General features: G+C 36.0%; 1 protein-coding gene across 2 annotated transcripts in view; it reads right to left on the bottom strand.

The window, feature by feature from the left end:
• The window catches only part of G2E3 (G2/M-phase specific E3 ubiquitin protein ligase), a 69,936-nt gene that overhangs the window by 14,046 nt on the left and 37,787 nt on the right, over positions 1 to 18,103 (bottom strand). For both annotated transcript variants that reach the window (XM_059181825.1, XM_059181826.1), the window contains 6 exons: positions 17,250 to 17,374; positions 15,929 to 16,094; positions 7,760 to 7,866; positions 6,969 to 7,085; positions 2,852 to 2,976; positions 2,616 to 2,748 (listed from right to left, as the gene is read on the bottom strand). In XM_059181825.1, coding sequence (XP_059037808.1) covers positions 2,616 to 2,748; positions 2,852 to 2,976; positions 6,969 to 7,085; positions 7,760 to 7,866; positions 15,929 to 16,094; positions 17,250 to 17,374 — 773 coding nt within the window. The remainder of the gene's footprint in view (positions 1 to 2,615; positions 2,749 to 2,851; positions 2,977 to 6,968; positions 7,086 to 7,759; positions 7,867 to 15,928; positions 16,095 to 17,249; positions 17,375 to 18,103) is intronic.

Genomic DNA, 18,103 nt, shown 5'->3' with positions numbered 1-18,103 from the left:
ATAGAAAAATTAATTAAAAAGGAAATTCTTCCCCAGCTCCCACCCAAAAACATACAACAGCTGCCATCAGAACCAAAAAGCTATTTGACTTGATTCTAAATTCTTGACTCCCTCCCCAATTTCCTACTAATTAAAATCTAGTATCATAAACGATCTATGAGAATATTGATAGATCACTATCTCAAATTTGATCAATTCAGTGGATTCAGATGTAAGAGTCAGAAGCTCAGAATCTTACCCTCCTGGCCAAGGGCTATAACAAACAGTTGCTTCAAGGCATTTCAAGTTTACTAGATCCTTTAAAAAATAGAACAAATGTAATCTCTGCTTACTCTATGAGAGAACCATAGTTTTAAGAGATTATACAATGTATTTCTCATCATAAAGTTAGTTAACAGTAGAGTTAATATTACGAACACAACTCACAACCCTTTCAATAGTACTTTTTAGTCTATAGCTATAATTCTTTAAGTGTGGTTCCAAACAAACAGCAGCAACAGCATTTGGAAACTTCTTAGGAATGCAAAATTTTTTTCCAAAGACTTTAAGTAATCTCTACACCAAATGTGGGGCTCGAACCTACAAACCTGAGATCATGAGTTGCATACTGCGTGGACTGAGCCAGCCAGTTGCCCCAGAAATGCAAATTTTTAAACCATGACAGCAAGTAAACAGAATCAGAACCTCTGAGCATAAGCCTAGCAAGCTGTCTTATTAAGATCTCAAGGCAATTGTACGGACCAAATCAAATGTCTCTGCCTCAATTTCTCCATCTGTAACTTAAATTAATGTACTCAAAACAATCTCGTTTGGAGCAATGTGCATCGATCATCTTTCTATATCATGTATAAATTTTTCTCATCATAAGACATTATGATGCCCCAGTGAGGATCAGGCTTTGCTTTTTCTTTCTTCACACACCCCCTATTCATTAACCCAGGTTGCAGGAAAACTTGTCTTTTGGAAGTAAAACAATCCTTCAGAAATATGCCTTTGTGTAGCAGGTTGATTCCTTGCTCCTACCTGGAATGGAAATGCTGTTGTTATTCTTTTAGAATATGATGTGAAAGCATGGAACAAGGAATCAAACTTCCTTGGAATAACATCTATGGAAACCTACATATTAAGAGTTTTAAAAGTAATGTGAACATCTTTTTTGATACTAAAAATATTAAAAAAACATCTGTAATGAGTTTTCAGTTAACACAAGTGGTATCTTAAAACAGCAATTCTTCACTTTTTGAATAGTACTTCATATTCTACTTCTGTCTATAAATCTACTTATCAAGTATTCTCGCAGAAAATTCTCTTTACCTTCTAAGTTTTAACTTGATACTATTTTTCTCTAAGATTTTATTTTAGAGAGTGTGCATGGGTATACGTGCTGGGCGTAGGGGATGTGGGAAGATGGGAAGATGTCAGGGGAGAGACAGAGGAAGAGTGAGAGAATCTCAAGATTTCCTGCTGAGCACGGAGACCCACGTGGGGCTGGATCCCGGGACCCCAAGATCATGGCCTGAGTCAAAACCAAGAGTCGAACAGACACCTGACCGACTGAGCCACCCAGGTATCCCTAACTTGATACTATTTTTAACAAAAAAGTACTTCATCTAGCTACTTATGTTAGTTTTGTGTATTTCTTCTAAAAGCTACATATACTTAAAAATTCTAACTTAAGCTGAATAAATAAATACCTGGACATATACTGAATTATAATTCTAGTCTTATTTAAATGTTATGAATGATTTTAAAAGTTATGTATTTTACTACGTACAGTGGCATACACCTGTAGTCCCAAGTACTCAGGAGGCTGAGGCAGAAGGATCACTTGAGCACAGGAGTTCTGGGCTGTTGTGTGCTATGCCAACTGGGTGTCTGTGCTAAGTCTCGCATCAATATGGTGACCTCCCAGAAGCTGGGAACCACCAGGTTACTTAAGGACAGGGTGAACCAGCCCAGGTAGGAAAATATGTAGACAATAATACAACATAATGATACTTGTAAGTAAGTCTTGAAGTTTCTAAAGAGGTGACATTTAGACCTTCAATACTGACAGCAAATATATTAAGCACATGATTACACAATTAAAAAAAAAATCACCATATTAAACATGATTCCTTCCTTTCAACCAAGTAACGTGGTGTACTTTATATTTTATACTATCTTGACAATGATCTATAATATGTATGTTATATCACAATTCAGTATACAATAAAATAAATTTCATATATATCCTATCTGCAATGCAATCTGGTATTTCACACTCTATTCTATTCTGTTTTGTTTTCTTTTTATTAATGCTGGCTGCAATGACTTCATGATCAAATCTTGGTCCTGCAGTTTGAAAAACACTCTTCCAGAATACTAAGGTCAGTTAATATTCCAAGTATATGTATATATACACCACTTTCCAGTCTAAATTTTCTCAAAATAGAGCTTTATAGGGATGCGTGGCTGGCTCAGTTGGGAAAGCATGTGACTCTTTAGCTGAGGGTAATGAGTTCAAGTCCCACAATGGGCACAGAACTTCCTTAAAAAAAAAAAAAAGAAAGAAAAGAAAAGAAAAAGAGAGAGAGAGAAGAGTTTTGTATTTTTCTACATTTCAAAATACATACCTCAGGAGATCTTTATGCTGGGCTCCAGGTGACTGTCTGGGTAATTTAGGTGATGATTCTTCCAACAAACAATCAGTTATTCCCACACTATTAGTGTTGGGTAATGTATGTTTTTTGGCTTTTTGGAAATCCTCTGTATATTTAAAACCCAATGTTAACAATACAAATATACAGGAAGAATTTTAAAATAATATACATTTCAAAAAACATCTTTATTCAAAATTACAAAATGTTACCTGAATTGTAGAGAATACCTCTACATTCCAAACACTCCCAATTTTGTTCCCATGATCGTAATGAGGAACAAGCTAAATGTGTTCCGCTAGAACCACAACACTGACAGCGCTTTATTTCCCATTTGCTGAGGACATAAACAGAAGCAGATGTTTACATTTTGGTATTAACTTGGTCTAATTCCAACCACCTGTACTGCCACAGGACATACTGCCCATTTCATAAATAAACAACTATTCTTCCAAAGGAGGGAGAATAAGATTATCTGCTTTGAAACTACATTACTTTTTCTTTCTTCTCTTTCACTTATGTTTGTAACCTCCTGCTCTAAACATTCACAAACTTAAAATACCTAAACTAAATATCAGCATGTACATGCACATACACAAGACCATAAACACCAGAAAGAACAGGATTAAGAAGGAAAAAAATTTCTTTTATATTTGGAAATTACTAGCTCATAGGGAAATTGCTATATAAATGTAGCCAACATGGAAGAAGCATCAGTAAATACATTATCTTACTTAAAATATTATTTTTCACATTCATTGTTAGGAATTACTTCCTATAAAACTTGTTTAGACACCCAGTATTGTGCAGCTCAACAGGATCCAGACTTACCATCTTGCTCATATTTATGTTTTCTTATTCGCTCCCTTCCAACCCCACCTCCATGTTTCTCTACTGGATTGTGTGATGTATGCCAGTCCATACTCATATTTTTTGTATAGGTGTGGGGACTACTTTTTGTTTGGTTATGAGTATACTCTCTATGAATAAAAAGAGATAAACTCCCTGAGTGTGTGGATGTGTAGGTGATGGGAGGCAGTTGGGAGGCACCTTGGTGGCTCAGTTGGTTAAGCATTTGACTCTTGATTTAGGCTCAGGTCATGATCTCAGGGCCATGAGATGGGGCCCTGTGTCAGGCTCCATGCTGGGTGTGGAGCCTGCTTAAGATTTTCTCTCTCCCTCTCCCTCTGCCACTGCTCCCTGCGTATAGGTACACGATGCTCTGTCTCTCCAAAAAAAAAAAAAAGAAAGAAAGAAAGAAAGGAAAAAAGAGGTAGTTGGATACCCTCCCCTCCATTAGGTGTGGGTGAATCTCTCTGTGTGGATATGGATATGGAGGTATGTGTCCTCTCTGCGTGTCTCCCCCACTTTCCCAGATAGTTCTGCCAAATGATGAAGAGAAAGAAAGAGGACAACTAACATGAGTACTTACTATATTCCAGCCCTAGTTCTTAGTCTACATAAAAAGTTTAATCCTCATAATTTTAAATGATAGGAAAAATTGCTCTTATCCTTCATTTTATTTTTAAAGATTTTATTATTTATTTGACAGAGATCACAAGAAGGCAGAGAGAGGAGCAAGCAGGTTCCCTGCTGAGCAGAGCCAGACGTGGGGCTCGATCCCAGGACCTCGGGACCATGACCTGAGTCAAAGGCAGAGGCTTACAACTGAACCACCCAAGCACCCCTTATCCTTCATTTTAAAGAGGAGGAAACCAAAGCATAAAGGGGTACATAACTTGCCTATTTCACATGGCTGGTTAAGTCCCAGAGTGGGGCTTCCAACCTAGTCTACCTGGCTTCGGACCCATTCTCCTAACCACTACACCATGGTGCCTTTCAGCAAAACCAGCTTCCTACCACTAGGATGAGGGAGTGAGATTTAAAAAAAAAAAAAAAAAAAAAAAAAAAAAAATTCAGATGGCTATTATTGTGTCCCAGGAGAAAAGACAGGGGAAAGCAATCTCATGTAGCTGCCAGAAAGGAAGGGAATTTGGTAGCTACTGACTGGGCGATCAATAATACATAAGCAATATATACAGGTTAACTAAAACAGCCCAAAATAGCGGCATCTGGGTGGCTCAGTCAGTTAAGTGTCTGCCTTTGGGCTCAGGTCATGATCCCAGGGTCTGGGATCGGGCTGCTCAGCCAGGAGACTACTTCTCTCTCTCCATCTGCTGCTCCCCCCGCCATCTTATGCTCACATGCTCTCTCTCTCTCTGTGTCAAATAAATAAAATCTTAAAAAAAGAAAAGCCCAAAATAAATTTAGAAAATATCAATATTCGTAAATGTATTGTTTCTTACAAATCTAAAGTGCCTTATTATTTACAAAGCACATTTATATACATTATCTCATCTGTGCCTTAGCACAACCCTTTAGAGGTTTACAAACAAATAATCAGGGTCACCAGTCACATAAGCAAGAATATACCACACCTGACATCTTCAGTAAGATCTTTGCCCTTAAATAATTTTTAGTCTAATGACAAAACAAATTCCAATAATGTCAATTACACTGTAACAGGCAAACAAAAGAAAAACCCCAGCCCAGAATGGGAAATCAGGAGTGGTAATAGCTGTTTAGGGAAATTTTTCAAAACTGGGAAGACATCAGATGCGTCTTTGCAAATAAGAGATAGCATACTCAGCCAAATCACTTTCCATGAGAAACAAGGCTCCCAATATTCTGCCTTGCATTTTAAGTTTCAGCTTGTGATGTTAACATTATATAACAGATATTAAAAATTTATTGAAATATCCTCCATAAATTCAAGAAAACTGGATTTGTCACTGTTTATTCTGCATCTTAAAAAATGAAGACAGGGGGCACCTGGGTGGCTCGGTGGGTTAGGCCGCTGCCTTCGGCTCGGGTCATGATCTCGGGGTCCTGGGATCGAGTCCCGCATCGGGCTCTCTGCTCAGCAGGGAGCCTGCTTCCCGCTCTCTCTCTCTCTCTCTCTCTCTCTGCCAGTCTCTCTACCTACCTGTGATCTCTCTCTGTCAAATAAATAAATAAATAAATCTTAAAAAAAAAAAAAAAAAAAAAAAAAAAATGAAGACAGTCTTGGGGCACTTGGGTGGCTCAGTGGGTTAAAGCCTCTGCCTTCGGCTCGGGTCATGATCCCAGGGTCCTGGGATCAGGCCCCGAGTTGGGAATCTCTGCTCAGCGGGGAGCCTGCTTCCTTCTCTCTTTTTCTCTCTCTCTCTCTCTCTCTACCTCTCTGCCTACTTGTGATCTCTGTCAAATAAATAAATACATCTTTAAAAAAAAATGAAGACAGTTTTGATTTCTAGTATCCAACACAGTATACTGTACATAGAAGGCACAAAATAATGGTCGATTTAGAGACAGTATCTACTGACATTTCAAAATAATAACCAATAAATTTCAAATATCAAACCCTTTTTATAGTGATCCAAAAGAACACTGCTAGATTACTTTAAATTAAGCTCTAAAACAGTGCCATCCAATATAAATACAATGCAAATCATTTAATGAATTTAAATTTTTCTAGTAACCTAATTTAAAAAGGTAAAAGAAATAGGTAAAATGAATTTCAACATTTCTAAATTACTATTTGCTTGACATGTAATGAATATAAAAAGTTATTAATAAGATACTCTTAGTTCTTTTTGTCTTATTATTATGGGCTGGATTGTGTCTCCTCCAAATTTATAAGTTGAAGTTCTAAAACCCAGTACACCTCACTATGTGTATTTGGAGACAGGGCCTTTAAATAGATAATTAAGATATTATGAGATCATATGGGTAGGCCTTAATTTAATATTACTGGTGTCCTTATAAGAAAAGGAGATTAGGACAGAGGGACAATTATGTGAGGACACAGCTAGTAGGAAACCATGTGCAAGCCAAGGAGAGAGGAAATAAAACCTGCCAATACCTCTATTTTGAACTTCTAGTCTGTAGGATTGTTAGAAAACAAGTTATCTGTTGTTACAGCAGCCATAATAAATTAAGACAGTGAGTTTTCACTATGTATTTCACATTTATAACATCTCTCAATTTGGAATAGCCACATTTCAAGTGCTCAATTAGCCACATGTGGCTAGTAGCTACCATATAGGGGAGTACAGCTCTAGAAAATGAAGCCTCATGAAAATACACCACAGAAGTAAGTTACCAACTATGCTGATAGCAATAATTTCTCTGTAAACAGATGTAAACATGCATTTAATAAATATACTCTTCTCAAGTTAAAACTTCAAACATCCTAAGAGCAAAACTACATTTCTTTAACTAGAAAACCACTTCCTCAGCTGACAGTTTAAATAAGTACAATAAGCACAAATGGACTTCCCAATATACCTATCAGGTGCATTATAGTCTCTCCCTTCTTTGCAACGACATCTTCGGACATCACAATGCTCATAGTGCTGCAGAAGTTCTTGATAAGCATTTTCCTCTAATTCCCAAGATGCATCTCTGTAAACAAAGAAAGATATAAAACACACTTTGAACCAAAATGTTACATAAAAGGATTAGTAATAAAATCTAAAAACAAAAACTTGTCACGCACTTAGGAGCAAGGAACAAACTTTTTCTTTCTAGGATTAATCATTTTTGTTCAAGATATGTATCTATTAGTATCATTTTATCCTGCAGTTAATTATTCTCACAGTGAATTTTCAAATGTTAAATGAAACATTAGAAATTTTTTAAAACTTAATTTTTCCTAATATTTCAGTTCTAATTTTTAAATTTCAAGTTTAATAACATTATTTCTAGATTCCTCATCTATAAGTATTAAGAAAATCCTTAGTATACATTTTAAACCACATCTTGATTCTCTTAGATAATTTATACATGCCACTTTGAAATCTATTATACTTGTGTATAAGTTAATCAATTAATATTGTATACACTTGAGGTATTTATTAAGAGATTATAAGTCAACTAATGAGACATTGAAGTCACAGTCCCTGCTTTTAAGAACTAGCAATCTGGGAAGGAAAAGGAAGCAGTGGTAGGGGGAGGTCTCAATTTTCCTATTTAAGGTGACTGCTTCTCTGTGACAGACATATGATTGTTTCCATTGTTATTAAATCCTACATTTAACGAAAATAAATCTTTTTGTTAAAAGACTAAATGGTACTCACTTTTCAGGAATATGAATTCCCATTCTTAGCATCTCTTTCTGAAATATATCACTATTATTGCATATTGTGCATCTAAAGAAAAACACTCCTGCATTTATTGCTTGAACCTATCACGGAAAAAAGGAAATCTATTGTTAATAATTTAACCAGGTATCAGGTCATAAATTGTAATAGCTAAGAGAGTATGTGCTACTTTTCACTTAATATATTATGAAAACATATTTTCTATGCCAGTTCTCAAGCTTTGATAAATGAAGTTATTCTACTGCTAAAATTTTGAGATCCCCCCCAAAAGTTAATAAATTGGCTGTTCTTAGCTTTACATCTATCTTTCTCAACCTTTTTATTCAATGTCATTTCCACACATATCATGCTGTCCATCAGTCTTAGTGAATAAAGCAGTAAAAATATTGAATTACTTCATCTAGGAGGAATGTTTAAGTGTTACTTTATAAAACATCCTTGATTCTGTTTTTAACTCAATCTCTAAGCTAGTTTTTTTCCTAAAAGAAGAGAAGTATAAAACCTACTCTCGGGGCGCCTGGGTGGCTCAGTGGGTTAAAGCCTCTGCCTTCGGCTCAGGTCATGATCCCAGAGTTCTGGGATCAAGCCCCATGTCGGGCTCTCTGCTCAGCAGGGAGCCTGCTTCTCTCTCTCTCTCTGCCTGCCTCTCTGCCTACTTGTGATCTCTGTCAAATAAATAAATAAAATCTTTAAAAAAAAAAAAAAAAAAAACCTACTCTCACTGCTTCAGTAAATAGATATATAGAAGCCACAGACAGCGGGAACTCAGGAGCAGAAAAGTATAAACCTACTAGAAAGAGTAGCCAATCCCTAAAAACAAAACAAAATAAACTAGTAGCACACATTTAACAGCTACTTAACCCGTACGTCAGCTATATAACCCATACTATGTAGATAACAATACTCTTATGTACCAAAAATAGAAACAAAATAACTTAGATCCTATTTTTAAGGAATAATGGTGAGATACAATTATATTACTTGTAAAATGTGTGTGTGTGTGTGTGTGTCTGTGTGTGTTTTAAAGTATATACATGGAAGAGAAATGAATAAGTACCTAAGCCTACATAAGAGCCTGACAAAAATGTCAAAATAGTGATGTCAAAGTTAAGTTTGGAAGAAGAAACAAAGGTTTGCCAGGAAAACGTGACAAAAGGCATTACAAGGATAGGGAATTGCATTTATCAAGTCTCTATGGCAAGAGTACGACATGATCAGGGAACTAATTAATAATATGCTTAGGGATTACATAATGGCAATTACATTATGTGTCTAACTCAGTAATGAGATTAGATAGAAAAATCAAAGCCAGTATTATATGTGAAGAATTAATATAGATTAAGGTATACAGGAGAAAAGGCCAGTTAGTAGGCCCCTTCAAAAGTCTAGTTATTTTTTTTAAGTGTCTAAAGTTATATCACAGAGGATTTAAAGCAGAGGTTAGGAACAAAAAAAGATATACAAAAAATATCTATTAGGTAGACCTGATAGACTTGGGGATGGCTTATGAATGATAAAGAAAACAAAAGAATTCAGGTTCAAAAAACACTAGCAGTGGGGCACCTGGCTGGAGTGGTCAGAAGAAGAGCATGTAATTCTTGGGTCTCGGGGTCATGGGTCTGTGTCTCACACTGGATGCAGAGATTACTTAAATAAATAAAATTAAAAACAAAACAAAACAAAAAATTAGTTGCAAGTGGGACATACACACAAAGAATGTGGGAGGAAAGCAACCAGTTACTGAAATTTCTGAACCTAAAAGGCCTTTAGTAGTAATTATACACAGATATCAAGATCTTAATAAATAGATATGATACAAGGGAGTGCCTAGTATGGAGCAAAAAAACCCCAACAAAACAAAACAAAAACAAAAACAAAAACCACAACATAGAGCATAAAGAAGATACAAGACCACTGCAATGATGGAGAAATCCAAATTGAACAATAGTAACAATTCTCTATACACGCAGAATGAGAAGTTAGCTTTAATCACAAACCTTTATTAACTCTTTTTTCCATTTTGTTTTTGTTTGTTTGTTTTAAATAAACATATTTTTATCCCCAGGGGTACAGGTCTGTGAAGAGAAGTTAGCTTTAAAATACTAATCTGCACTCTCTCCTTATAAAATCCCAATGTATATAGCACTGTAGAGGCCACAAATGATGAAATATGCTTAACTACCTTCAATTGTCATTCTATTTATAGGACTGTTCTTCCTTCAACTCTTGTATTAATGAAGTTCAGAGAATAAAAATATTTTTCCTCAGGTATTGTTATATAACAGGATAGCCTCCATTCACTATTACAGTTAAGACTTGTGACAAAATGAAAAAGGCACTGTAGCTCCTTTACAGAACATGGCTCAAGAATTAGTTCTTACTGGTCTCTAATCAAATAACAACTGCATGTTCATATTTATGTCATAGAGAAGTGTCCATGTGGCTGTGATTTTGTTTTACATTTGCATAAAGTAGACCTACATTTTTATAAGTATATTATTTTCACTTTTTTAAAAAATATATTTTTAAAGATTTTATATATTAATTTGACAGAGTGAGATCCCAAGTAGGAAGAGAGGCAGGCAGAGAGAGGAGGAAGCAGGCTCCCTGCCAAGCAGAGAGCCTAATGCGGGACTCAATTCCAGGACCTTGAGATCATGACCTAAGCTGAAGGCAGGGGCTTAACCCACTTAGCCACCCTGGCGTCCTATTTTCACCCTTTTTTTTTTTTTTTAAAGATTTTATTTATTTGACAGAGAGAGAGATCACAAGTAGGCAGAGAGGCAGGCAGAGGTGGGGGGAAGGAAGCAGGCTCCCTGCGGAGCAGAGAGCCAGACCCAGGGCTCGATCCCAGGACCCTGGGATCATGACCTGAGCCAAAGGCAGAGGCTTTAACCCACTGAGCCACCCAGGTGCCCCTCTATTTTCACTTTTTAATGACAGGATTAGAAATTTGGTATTTTCAGTGCTCACAAAAAGCTCTATGAATACGAGAGCCAAGTTTGAGAACCTCTCTGCATTTCATTACTAACAAATAACTGAAGCAAATCTTCTTTATTTTCTTATTTGTTGACTGAGGCAAATCTTAATTGTTTTGAAAAATAACATGCCCTTATAAAATTAACAAGATGACATATTTGACAGCAATTACATTTATTCAAATACAAACTCTTAATTAAGATAAATTACTTCTGTAAAATTCTCATACAATGTGAAATTGTTCCTCATTAGGTAAAGATAAGTTTTTATGGTATTTATGAACTATACTCCCTAGATACTTTTATAAATACTTCTTTATAAGAAATAACAGAATATAGGGACGCCTGGGTGGCTCAGTTCATTAAGCGGCTGCCTTCAGCTCAGGTCGTGATCCTAGGGTCCTGGGATGGATGCCACATCCGGCTCCTGGCTCAGCCTGCTGCTTCTCCCTGCTTGTACTCTCCCTTTTTGTTAAACGAATAAATAAAATCTTAAAAAAAAAAGAAAGAATAAAATTTATAAAATGTAGCCAACAAAATAGCCTTCATCCTGACACTTTTAACAGAATAATCCTAAATATAAAAAAGTTCCGGGGCGCCTGGGTGGCTCAGTGGGTTAAGCCTCTGCCTTCAGCTCAGGTCATGATCTCAGGGTCCTGGGATCGGGACCGCATTGGGCTCTCTGCTCAGCAGGGAGCCTGCTGCCCCCTCTCTCTATGCCTGCCTCTCTGCCTACTTGTGATCTTTTTCTCTGTCAAATAAATAAATAAAATCTTAAAAAAAAAAGTTCAAGCCTCATGCAAAATATGAATCAAGTACTTTTCTTTATCCAAATTATGTTTTTATTAGTAAAACAAGTAAAAATAGTTTAATCAATCTTCACACAGACTGCAGATGAAGGCGTAGTTTTACAAAATGCACCACCATATGTAAGGGCTTTGGTTCTATGGTCTCATTAACTAGAATTGTCATACTTCCCATATACCAGATGCAAAGCCTTGAAGTCAAGGCTTTGATACTTATATAAATGACCTGTAACAATCCTACTTATTTTAAAAATATCAATTTGCATGATAGTCATCATGATCTCTTACCTTTTGTTACATTTTCAGCACTTCCCTTGACCCCACTGTAAGTACGGATATATAATTTCATAATTTTTTTTAATGTACAGTTATTTCTTTTACTTGATCTCATTTAGTTATATATATTCCTGGCCATCTGAATATTTGCTCTTTATAAAAATATATTATCAGTATAAAAAGAGATGGCTTAAGGTTGCTTCAGTGTTCAAATTTTGCTTTTTCTTTTTCCAGCTTTTCTTCAGTTGTCCTAAATATGATTAGCTTTGTTTTATAAATACATGATACTGTCATCAAGTTATGTTTAGATATTGAGGGTCCCAACAGTAAGGCATTTAAACCTCTCTGGAAACCAAGGCTGTCGGTACTGCTGCTATTGCTGGTTTTGAAAACCGTACTTTCCCAATAGTAATTTCTTGTGAAAGTTCTGTGGGACACCAGGCAGATGAAACAAGCTTAACCTTGTTGCTCTATCATTGGCTTAAAGATATTTTAAGCTTCCCTGTGGAAGATTCACACTGTGTCGTGTCACCTACTGCTAAAGTCAATATATGGTGTGACTTTATAGACATGAGTCTTGTAATATTTCCTGCGGTTCACTGGGCACCATCTGTCTGCATCTTCGTAGAACATCAACACTGACAAGGGCAAAGTAAGAAGAAGTAGAGGAAAGTTATTTTGTGCAGTTTCATTTCACTAAATGAAATTAAGTAAAAATTTTATCTTAAGGCACTTCTTCTCTCAGGTAAGGCCTAAAAAGGGACACAATCGTGCTTAATCATTAAAAGGGGAAAAGAAAATCAGTTAACAAAAGACTACTGCACTATACATATAGAAATAGAAGGAAACAATAAAGAAGAAAAGAAATCACTTAAACTCAAGAGCTTTGGGATATTTCACTGTATGTTTTTATAGACAATGCATGCTGCTTTCCTTTTCATCTTTATACCCTATACGCAGGCTGGCTTCACAGAGTGGAGACATTTTTAGGGAAGACAAAGAAAAGGCCAAGAGTACCAGGAAATCATGAAGTTTGTCCCCTGTCCAATGGTACCATGAGGCAGCAGTTTTTAAAGAATAAAACCTTGTTTCTTAATATAAGTAGTGTTTCACCTGAGACTTTAAAAAAAAAAAAAAAAGAAAGGAAGGAAAGTACGAGGTGCCTGGGTGGCTCAGTTAAGTGGCTGACTTTTGATTTTGGTTCAGGTCATGATCTCTGGGTCCAGGGATCATGCCCCATGTTGGGCTCTAGGCTCAGCAGGCAGTCTGCTGGAGGATTCTATTTCTCCCTGTTCTTCCTCTGTCCCCTCCCCCACAACACTCTAGCTTCCAAATAATCTTAAAAAAGAAAGCAAGCCACTGCTCTATTCCTTCATCCTATCAAAATTCGGTAGTGACATGAGGGGCAAAAGGTATTGGGTTATATGAGGGTTATATGTTAGCGATGAATCACTAAAGTCTACTCCTGAAACCAGTATTAGTTTATCTTAACTAACTTGAATTTAAATAAATTTTAAAAAAAGGTGCTGGGAACACCTAGGCATTAATACACTGAGAATTATCCACAATGGGCTCCTGGGAACACTGTACATGATTAGGCAGCAGGCAATCAAATCTTCAGTGGATTACCATTCACGGGATGAATTTCAACTGTCCGTGACATTGGACTGAGGTATTACTACCTCTGTGGGCTGTTATTTAACATTAGCAGAACAGGATCTTGCCACACCTTCCATTTGACAAAATCCTAGGAGGCTGTAAAACTTTGATGACAGACTAGTTTCTTGAACTTCAGATGTGATTTTAGAGATATAGGGCCTTTTGGCTCAGAAATGCCTTGGCATCTTTCACTGTTCACAGCAGATTGAGACAGCCAAGGATGACTCAAAGAAATACAGGCAGTATAATTCCATGGAGACCCCTCATCATTGTCTGTGTCTTGAGTCCTTGTTTTGTTTTGTTTTTAATTAACATATAATGTATTATTTGGCCCAGGAGTACAGGTCTGTGAATCGTCAGGCTTATACACTTCGCAACACTTACCATAGCACATACCCTCCCCAATGTCCAAAACCCAAGAGCTGTCTCCATACCCCCCAGCAACCCTCAGTTTGTTTTGTGACATTAAGAGTCTCCTATGGTTTGTCTCCCTCCCAATCCCATCTTGTTTCATTATGCTGAGCGAAATAAGTCAATCAGAGAAAGACAATTATCATATGATCTCCCTGATATGAGGAATATGAGAGGCAGGGTGGAGGGTTGTGGGGGTAGGGAAGAAAAAAAATGAGTCCTTGGTGTTTTAATGGTGGACCCTGGATCTTTGGGTTTTAGTGGTAGAGGATCTACAAATCCAATTCTGTCATAAAGTTACAAATAGTAATAAAAATAAAATGTGGTCCTTGTACCTGAAAAAGATAATTTCTTTTGTTAATGTTAATCTGGAGTTGTCTACTACAGATTCTCAACTGCTGCCTTTCTCTGAGTGAAAGTATTTGGGATATGGAATTTGATCTTTTCAGGTGCCTTTGAATTAGATTATTTTCTACTTCATTGACCTCATATTTTAGTTTACCCAGCTTTTTCTTGCGAATGTCAAGTTCTCTTTGAAGTCGTTCCATTCTGGTCTTTTGGTGTACCAACAGACCTTGAGTGTAGGCAGCAGCATCAAATCCCATACTCAACTTCTGTGCTTCACTCATTCTATCCACGTGTGCTATAAAGTATGGTCCATTAAGATACTGAATATTCTGTTTCTACATATAATCAAGATGGCATAGAAGATTTGTAACTTCAAAGGCAGGGGACATCACCCCTAGTGAAACTGCAGGGGTTTAGTAGGATAAACTATAATTTTGAAAGTATATTTTGCACTAGGTTGAGTGATCACTACTTAAGAAGTGGCATAATTACTGTCTATTGTTCGATTCACTCATGTACTTTGACTATTAGTACTTTTAAGACTTTCTTGAAATATAAGGGGATTTACAACATCTCCTACCTTTCAAAAATACTTCTGTGAATAACCTGTAATCATTAATAACATTTTATTTTACTAAACAATAATAAAAGTCAAGCTCTAAAAAAAGTGTTAAATTTAATTACATTCTTTGTTAATTTGGCATTCTATTAACTGTAATTGTCTATCAGTTGGCACTTTCACACATGTACATTATTATATTTGATGTTATTAATAAGTGAGCTCTTCCTAAAATCTTCAAGAATTTTCTGAATCAAATAAATATTAAAGTGTTTAATGTTGTATGTTTTGTGATATTTGCCTAAAAACTCATTATTAGGCGTGCCTAGGTGGCTTAGTTGGCTAAGCATCTGTCTTCAGCTCAGGTCATGTTCCCTGCTGAGCAGGGAGTCTGCTTCTCCTTCACCCTCAGCCGTCCTGTCCCCCTCCCCTCTTCCCTCTCTGGCTCATGCTCTCTCTTTCTCTCAAATAACTATATAAAATCTTAAAAAAAAAAAAAAATCAAAACATCAGGACGTCAGGTTTGACATATCAGGTGGCTTTCAAAAAGAATACCTTTAATTCAATAAACAGTAATCAGTCCCTGTCAAGAAGCTGTGATAAAGTGTTTACCATAGCTTTTTTTTCTTTAAAAGGCCTCAACATTTAAATACTTTAGCTTCCCACTAAATTATCATTTCACATTTCTTGGTTTTCTAAGCTTAAATATGTAAATGAACTTGGCAATTAAATCTGTGTTTTATTCATTGTGAAATACAAACAAAATCCTTAGGTCAAAACAACAAAAACTTTTAAGTGTAAATATACATTAAAAGGTAGTGTTCTAAAGTATTTATTAAAATGTTAGTTGTACACTTTAATAGATCAAATTTTGTATGTAAAATATGCTCTAATAAAGCTGTTTTCAAGTTACAAGTAGAGGTTGACACAGGTCAACTCTTTACAATTGGGGTGCCTGGTTGGCTGTCAGAAGAACATGCAACTCTTGATCATGAGTTTGAGCTTTATGCTGGGTGTAGAGATTACATAAATCAGTAAGTAAATAAAAGAAAATTCAAATCAGCAAGGAACAAATTTTGTATCAGAAAAAGCTTACAAAAGAACTTACCTGTAAACAGTCTCTATGAAACCAAGCATTCTTACAACAAGGACTTCGTAATATGCTATAAGTCGGAACAGGCTCAAGATATTCCAAACAAATGGTACATGGTAAGGAGTCTCTATAATTATTAGATGTAATTATTTGGACAGGTCGATGTTTCCAACAGAATGACCTAAAAATGTAAATTATTTAAAAACAACACCTAATAAATTTCAAAACACAATGAGGCTAGTAATAGCATTACAATTCACATTTTTAAGAGGAAACTTGGTTGTAAATCCCTCATAATTAACCTACAAGACTGGAACTTTGGCATTCTTAATCAGTCTCACAAACTATGACCAAGGAGAGCAGGACTTTCAGAATGTGAACCTTTTGGTGCTAAGACTTAACTCATAGAGGGGCACCTGGGTAGATCAGTTGATTAAGCATCTGGCCTTGTCTCAGGTCATGATCCCAGGATCCTGAGATTGAGCCCCACGCTGGGCTCCCTGCTCAGTGAGAAGCTTGCTTCTCCCTCTCTTCCCTGCTACTGCTCTCTCTTAAATAAATAAAATCTTAAAAAGAAAAAAAAAAGACTTAATTCCTAGAATTTCAGTAACTAGTATTATGTTGAGAATTCTATGTAATATTGTTAGCAACACTATTACACTCAATATTACGTAAAATTAAAGAGGGAACATAAAAAGAAATATTTAAATTTTGTAACATAAAATATAAATAAAAGCCTATTCCTAACCCATTAAATTTATTTCCATTTGCTAAAGTCCAGTTTTATACATGCTAACAATCCATAAGTCAAGAACACAAAAACTAAAAGAAATAGAACATTCATAAAATCAAATACTAAAATTCATAAATCTTGATGCTTAAAGCTAGATTCAGAAAGTAAATATTATAAGGAGCACTCCAGGGCAAAATATTAATTTTTTTGGACTCCACCAAATTTAAGTGCCTTCAATTTACTCAATGAGAAATACATATGGCCTTTGGAAGAAGAATGGACCATAAATCTAAAGAGTGACATAAAAATCTAGAATTATGTAAGCTGGAAATTTTTCTAAAATATTAAGAAATTAACAGTTTCATATTATATTCTAGAGCTGAAAATTGAAGGTAAATATTAATTATTAAGCCCATTTAAGACTGGCAGTTCCCAAGACTTTGCAGATAGAGATGACTCCAAAAACGAAGAGGGAAGCAATCCAAAAAAAAACTCAGTACAGCTCTGAAAAGAATTTTACAAAGGTTTTATATCATTGGGATATCCATATCCATTTTCCACTTTTCCTTAACACTTATCTTTCATATTCAATGATTAACTTACGCAAAATTTCCAGTAAATTGGAAAATACATTCTCTCTGAAGTCCACATGGGAAATGATAACTTCGTTTACATCGGGGTGTAACACAGCCGATTGAAGCACCAGTCTTCTTGCAAATACAGCATTTCTAGAAGAAAGTATGAAAACAGAGGTCTTAACATACAAAATCTGAGTAATACAGTATGACTAAGGTATAAGTGAATATTCCTGTGGGGAATCTGAAAATTATTTTCATCACACAACAGCTATGATGATGGTTTATTAAAGCAATTTCTGAAAAAAAACTGTTCTACCCAGAGACAGTCTAAAGACACTAAAGACTCACTCCTATAACAATTTCTGGTAAGAGTCATCTCTAATCTAACCTGTGGATTGGACAGAGAGGCTTCTTCTCCTTCCTAACTGGCTAAAATATTTTCAGCTGAAAGGTTTATAAACATAATGGCTATACATTAAAGTCTCAAATCTCAATTAAAAAAACACATAAATAGGAGGCAGTGCCTGGGTGGCTCAGTGGGTTAAAGCCTCTGCCTTCAGCTCAGGTCATGATCCCAGGGTCCGGGGATCAAGCCCCACATCAAGCTCTCTGCTCAGCGGGGAGCCTGCTTCCCTTCCTCTCTCTCTCTCTGCCTGCCTCTCTGCCTAATTGTGATCTCTGTCAAATAAATAAAAATCTTAAGAAAAAAAAAGAAAAAAAAAACACATAAATAGGAAACATTCATCAAGGAGAACAGCAAAACAACACTAAAAACCAATCTGTGAAAATAAATCAGCTAGGCTCACCCTATCCTAACCAAATGAAAGAGTATTACATACCCGTAACAGATTACGTAGTGATATCCCTCATCCCCCACAA

The sequence above is a fragment of the Mustela lutreola genome, chromosome 7 (genome assembly GCF_030435805.1).
Source record: "Mustela lutreola isolate mMusLut2 chromosome 7, mMusLut2.pri, whole genome shotgun sequence".
NCBI lineage: Eukaryota > Metazoa > Chordata > Mammalia > Carnivora > Mustelidae > Mustela > Mustela lutreola.
This window is presented reverse-complemented; position numbering and strand designations above follow the sequence as displayed.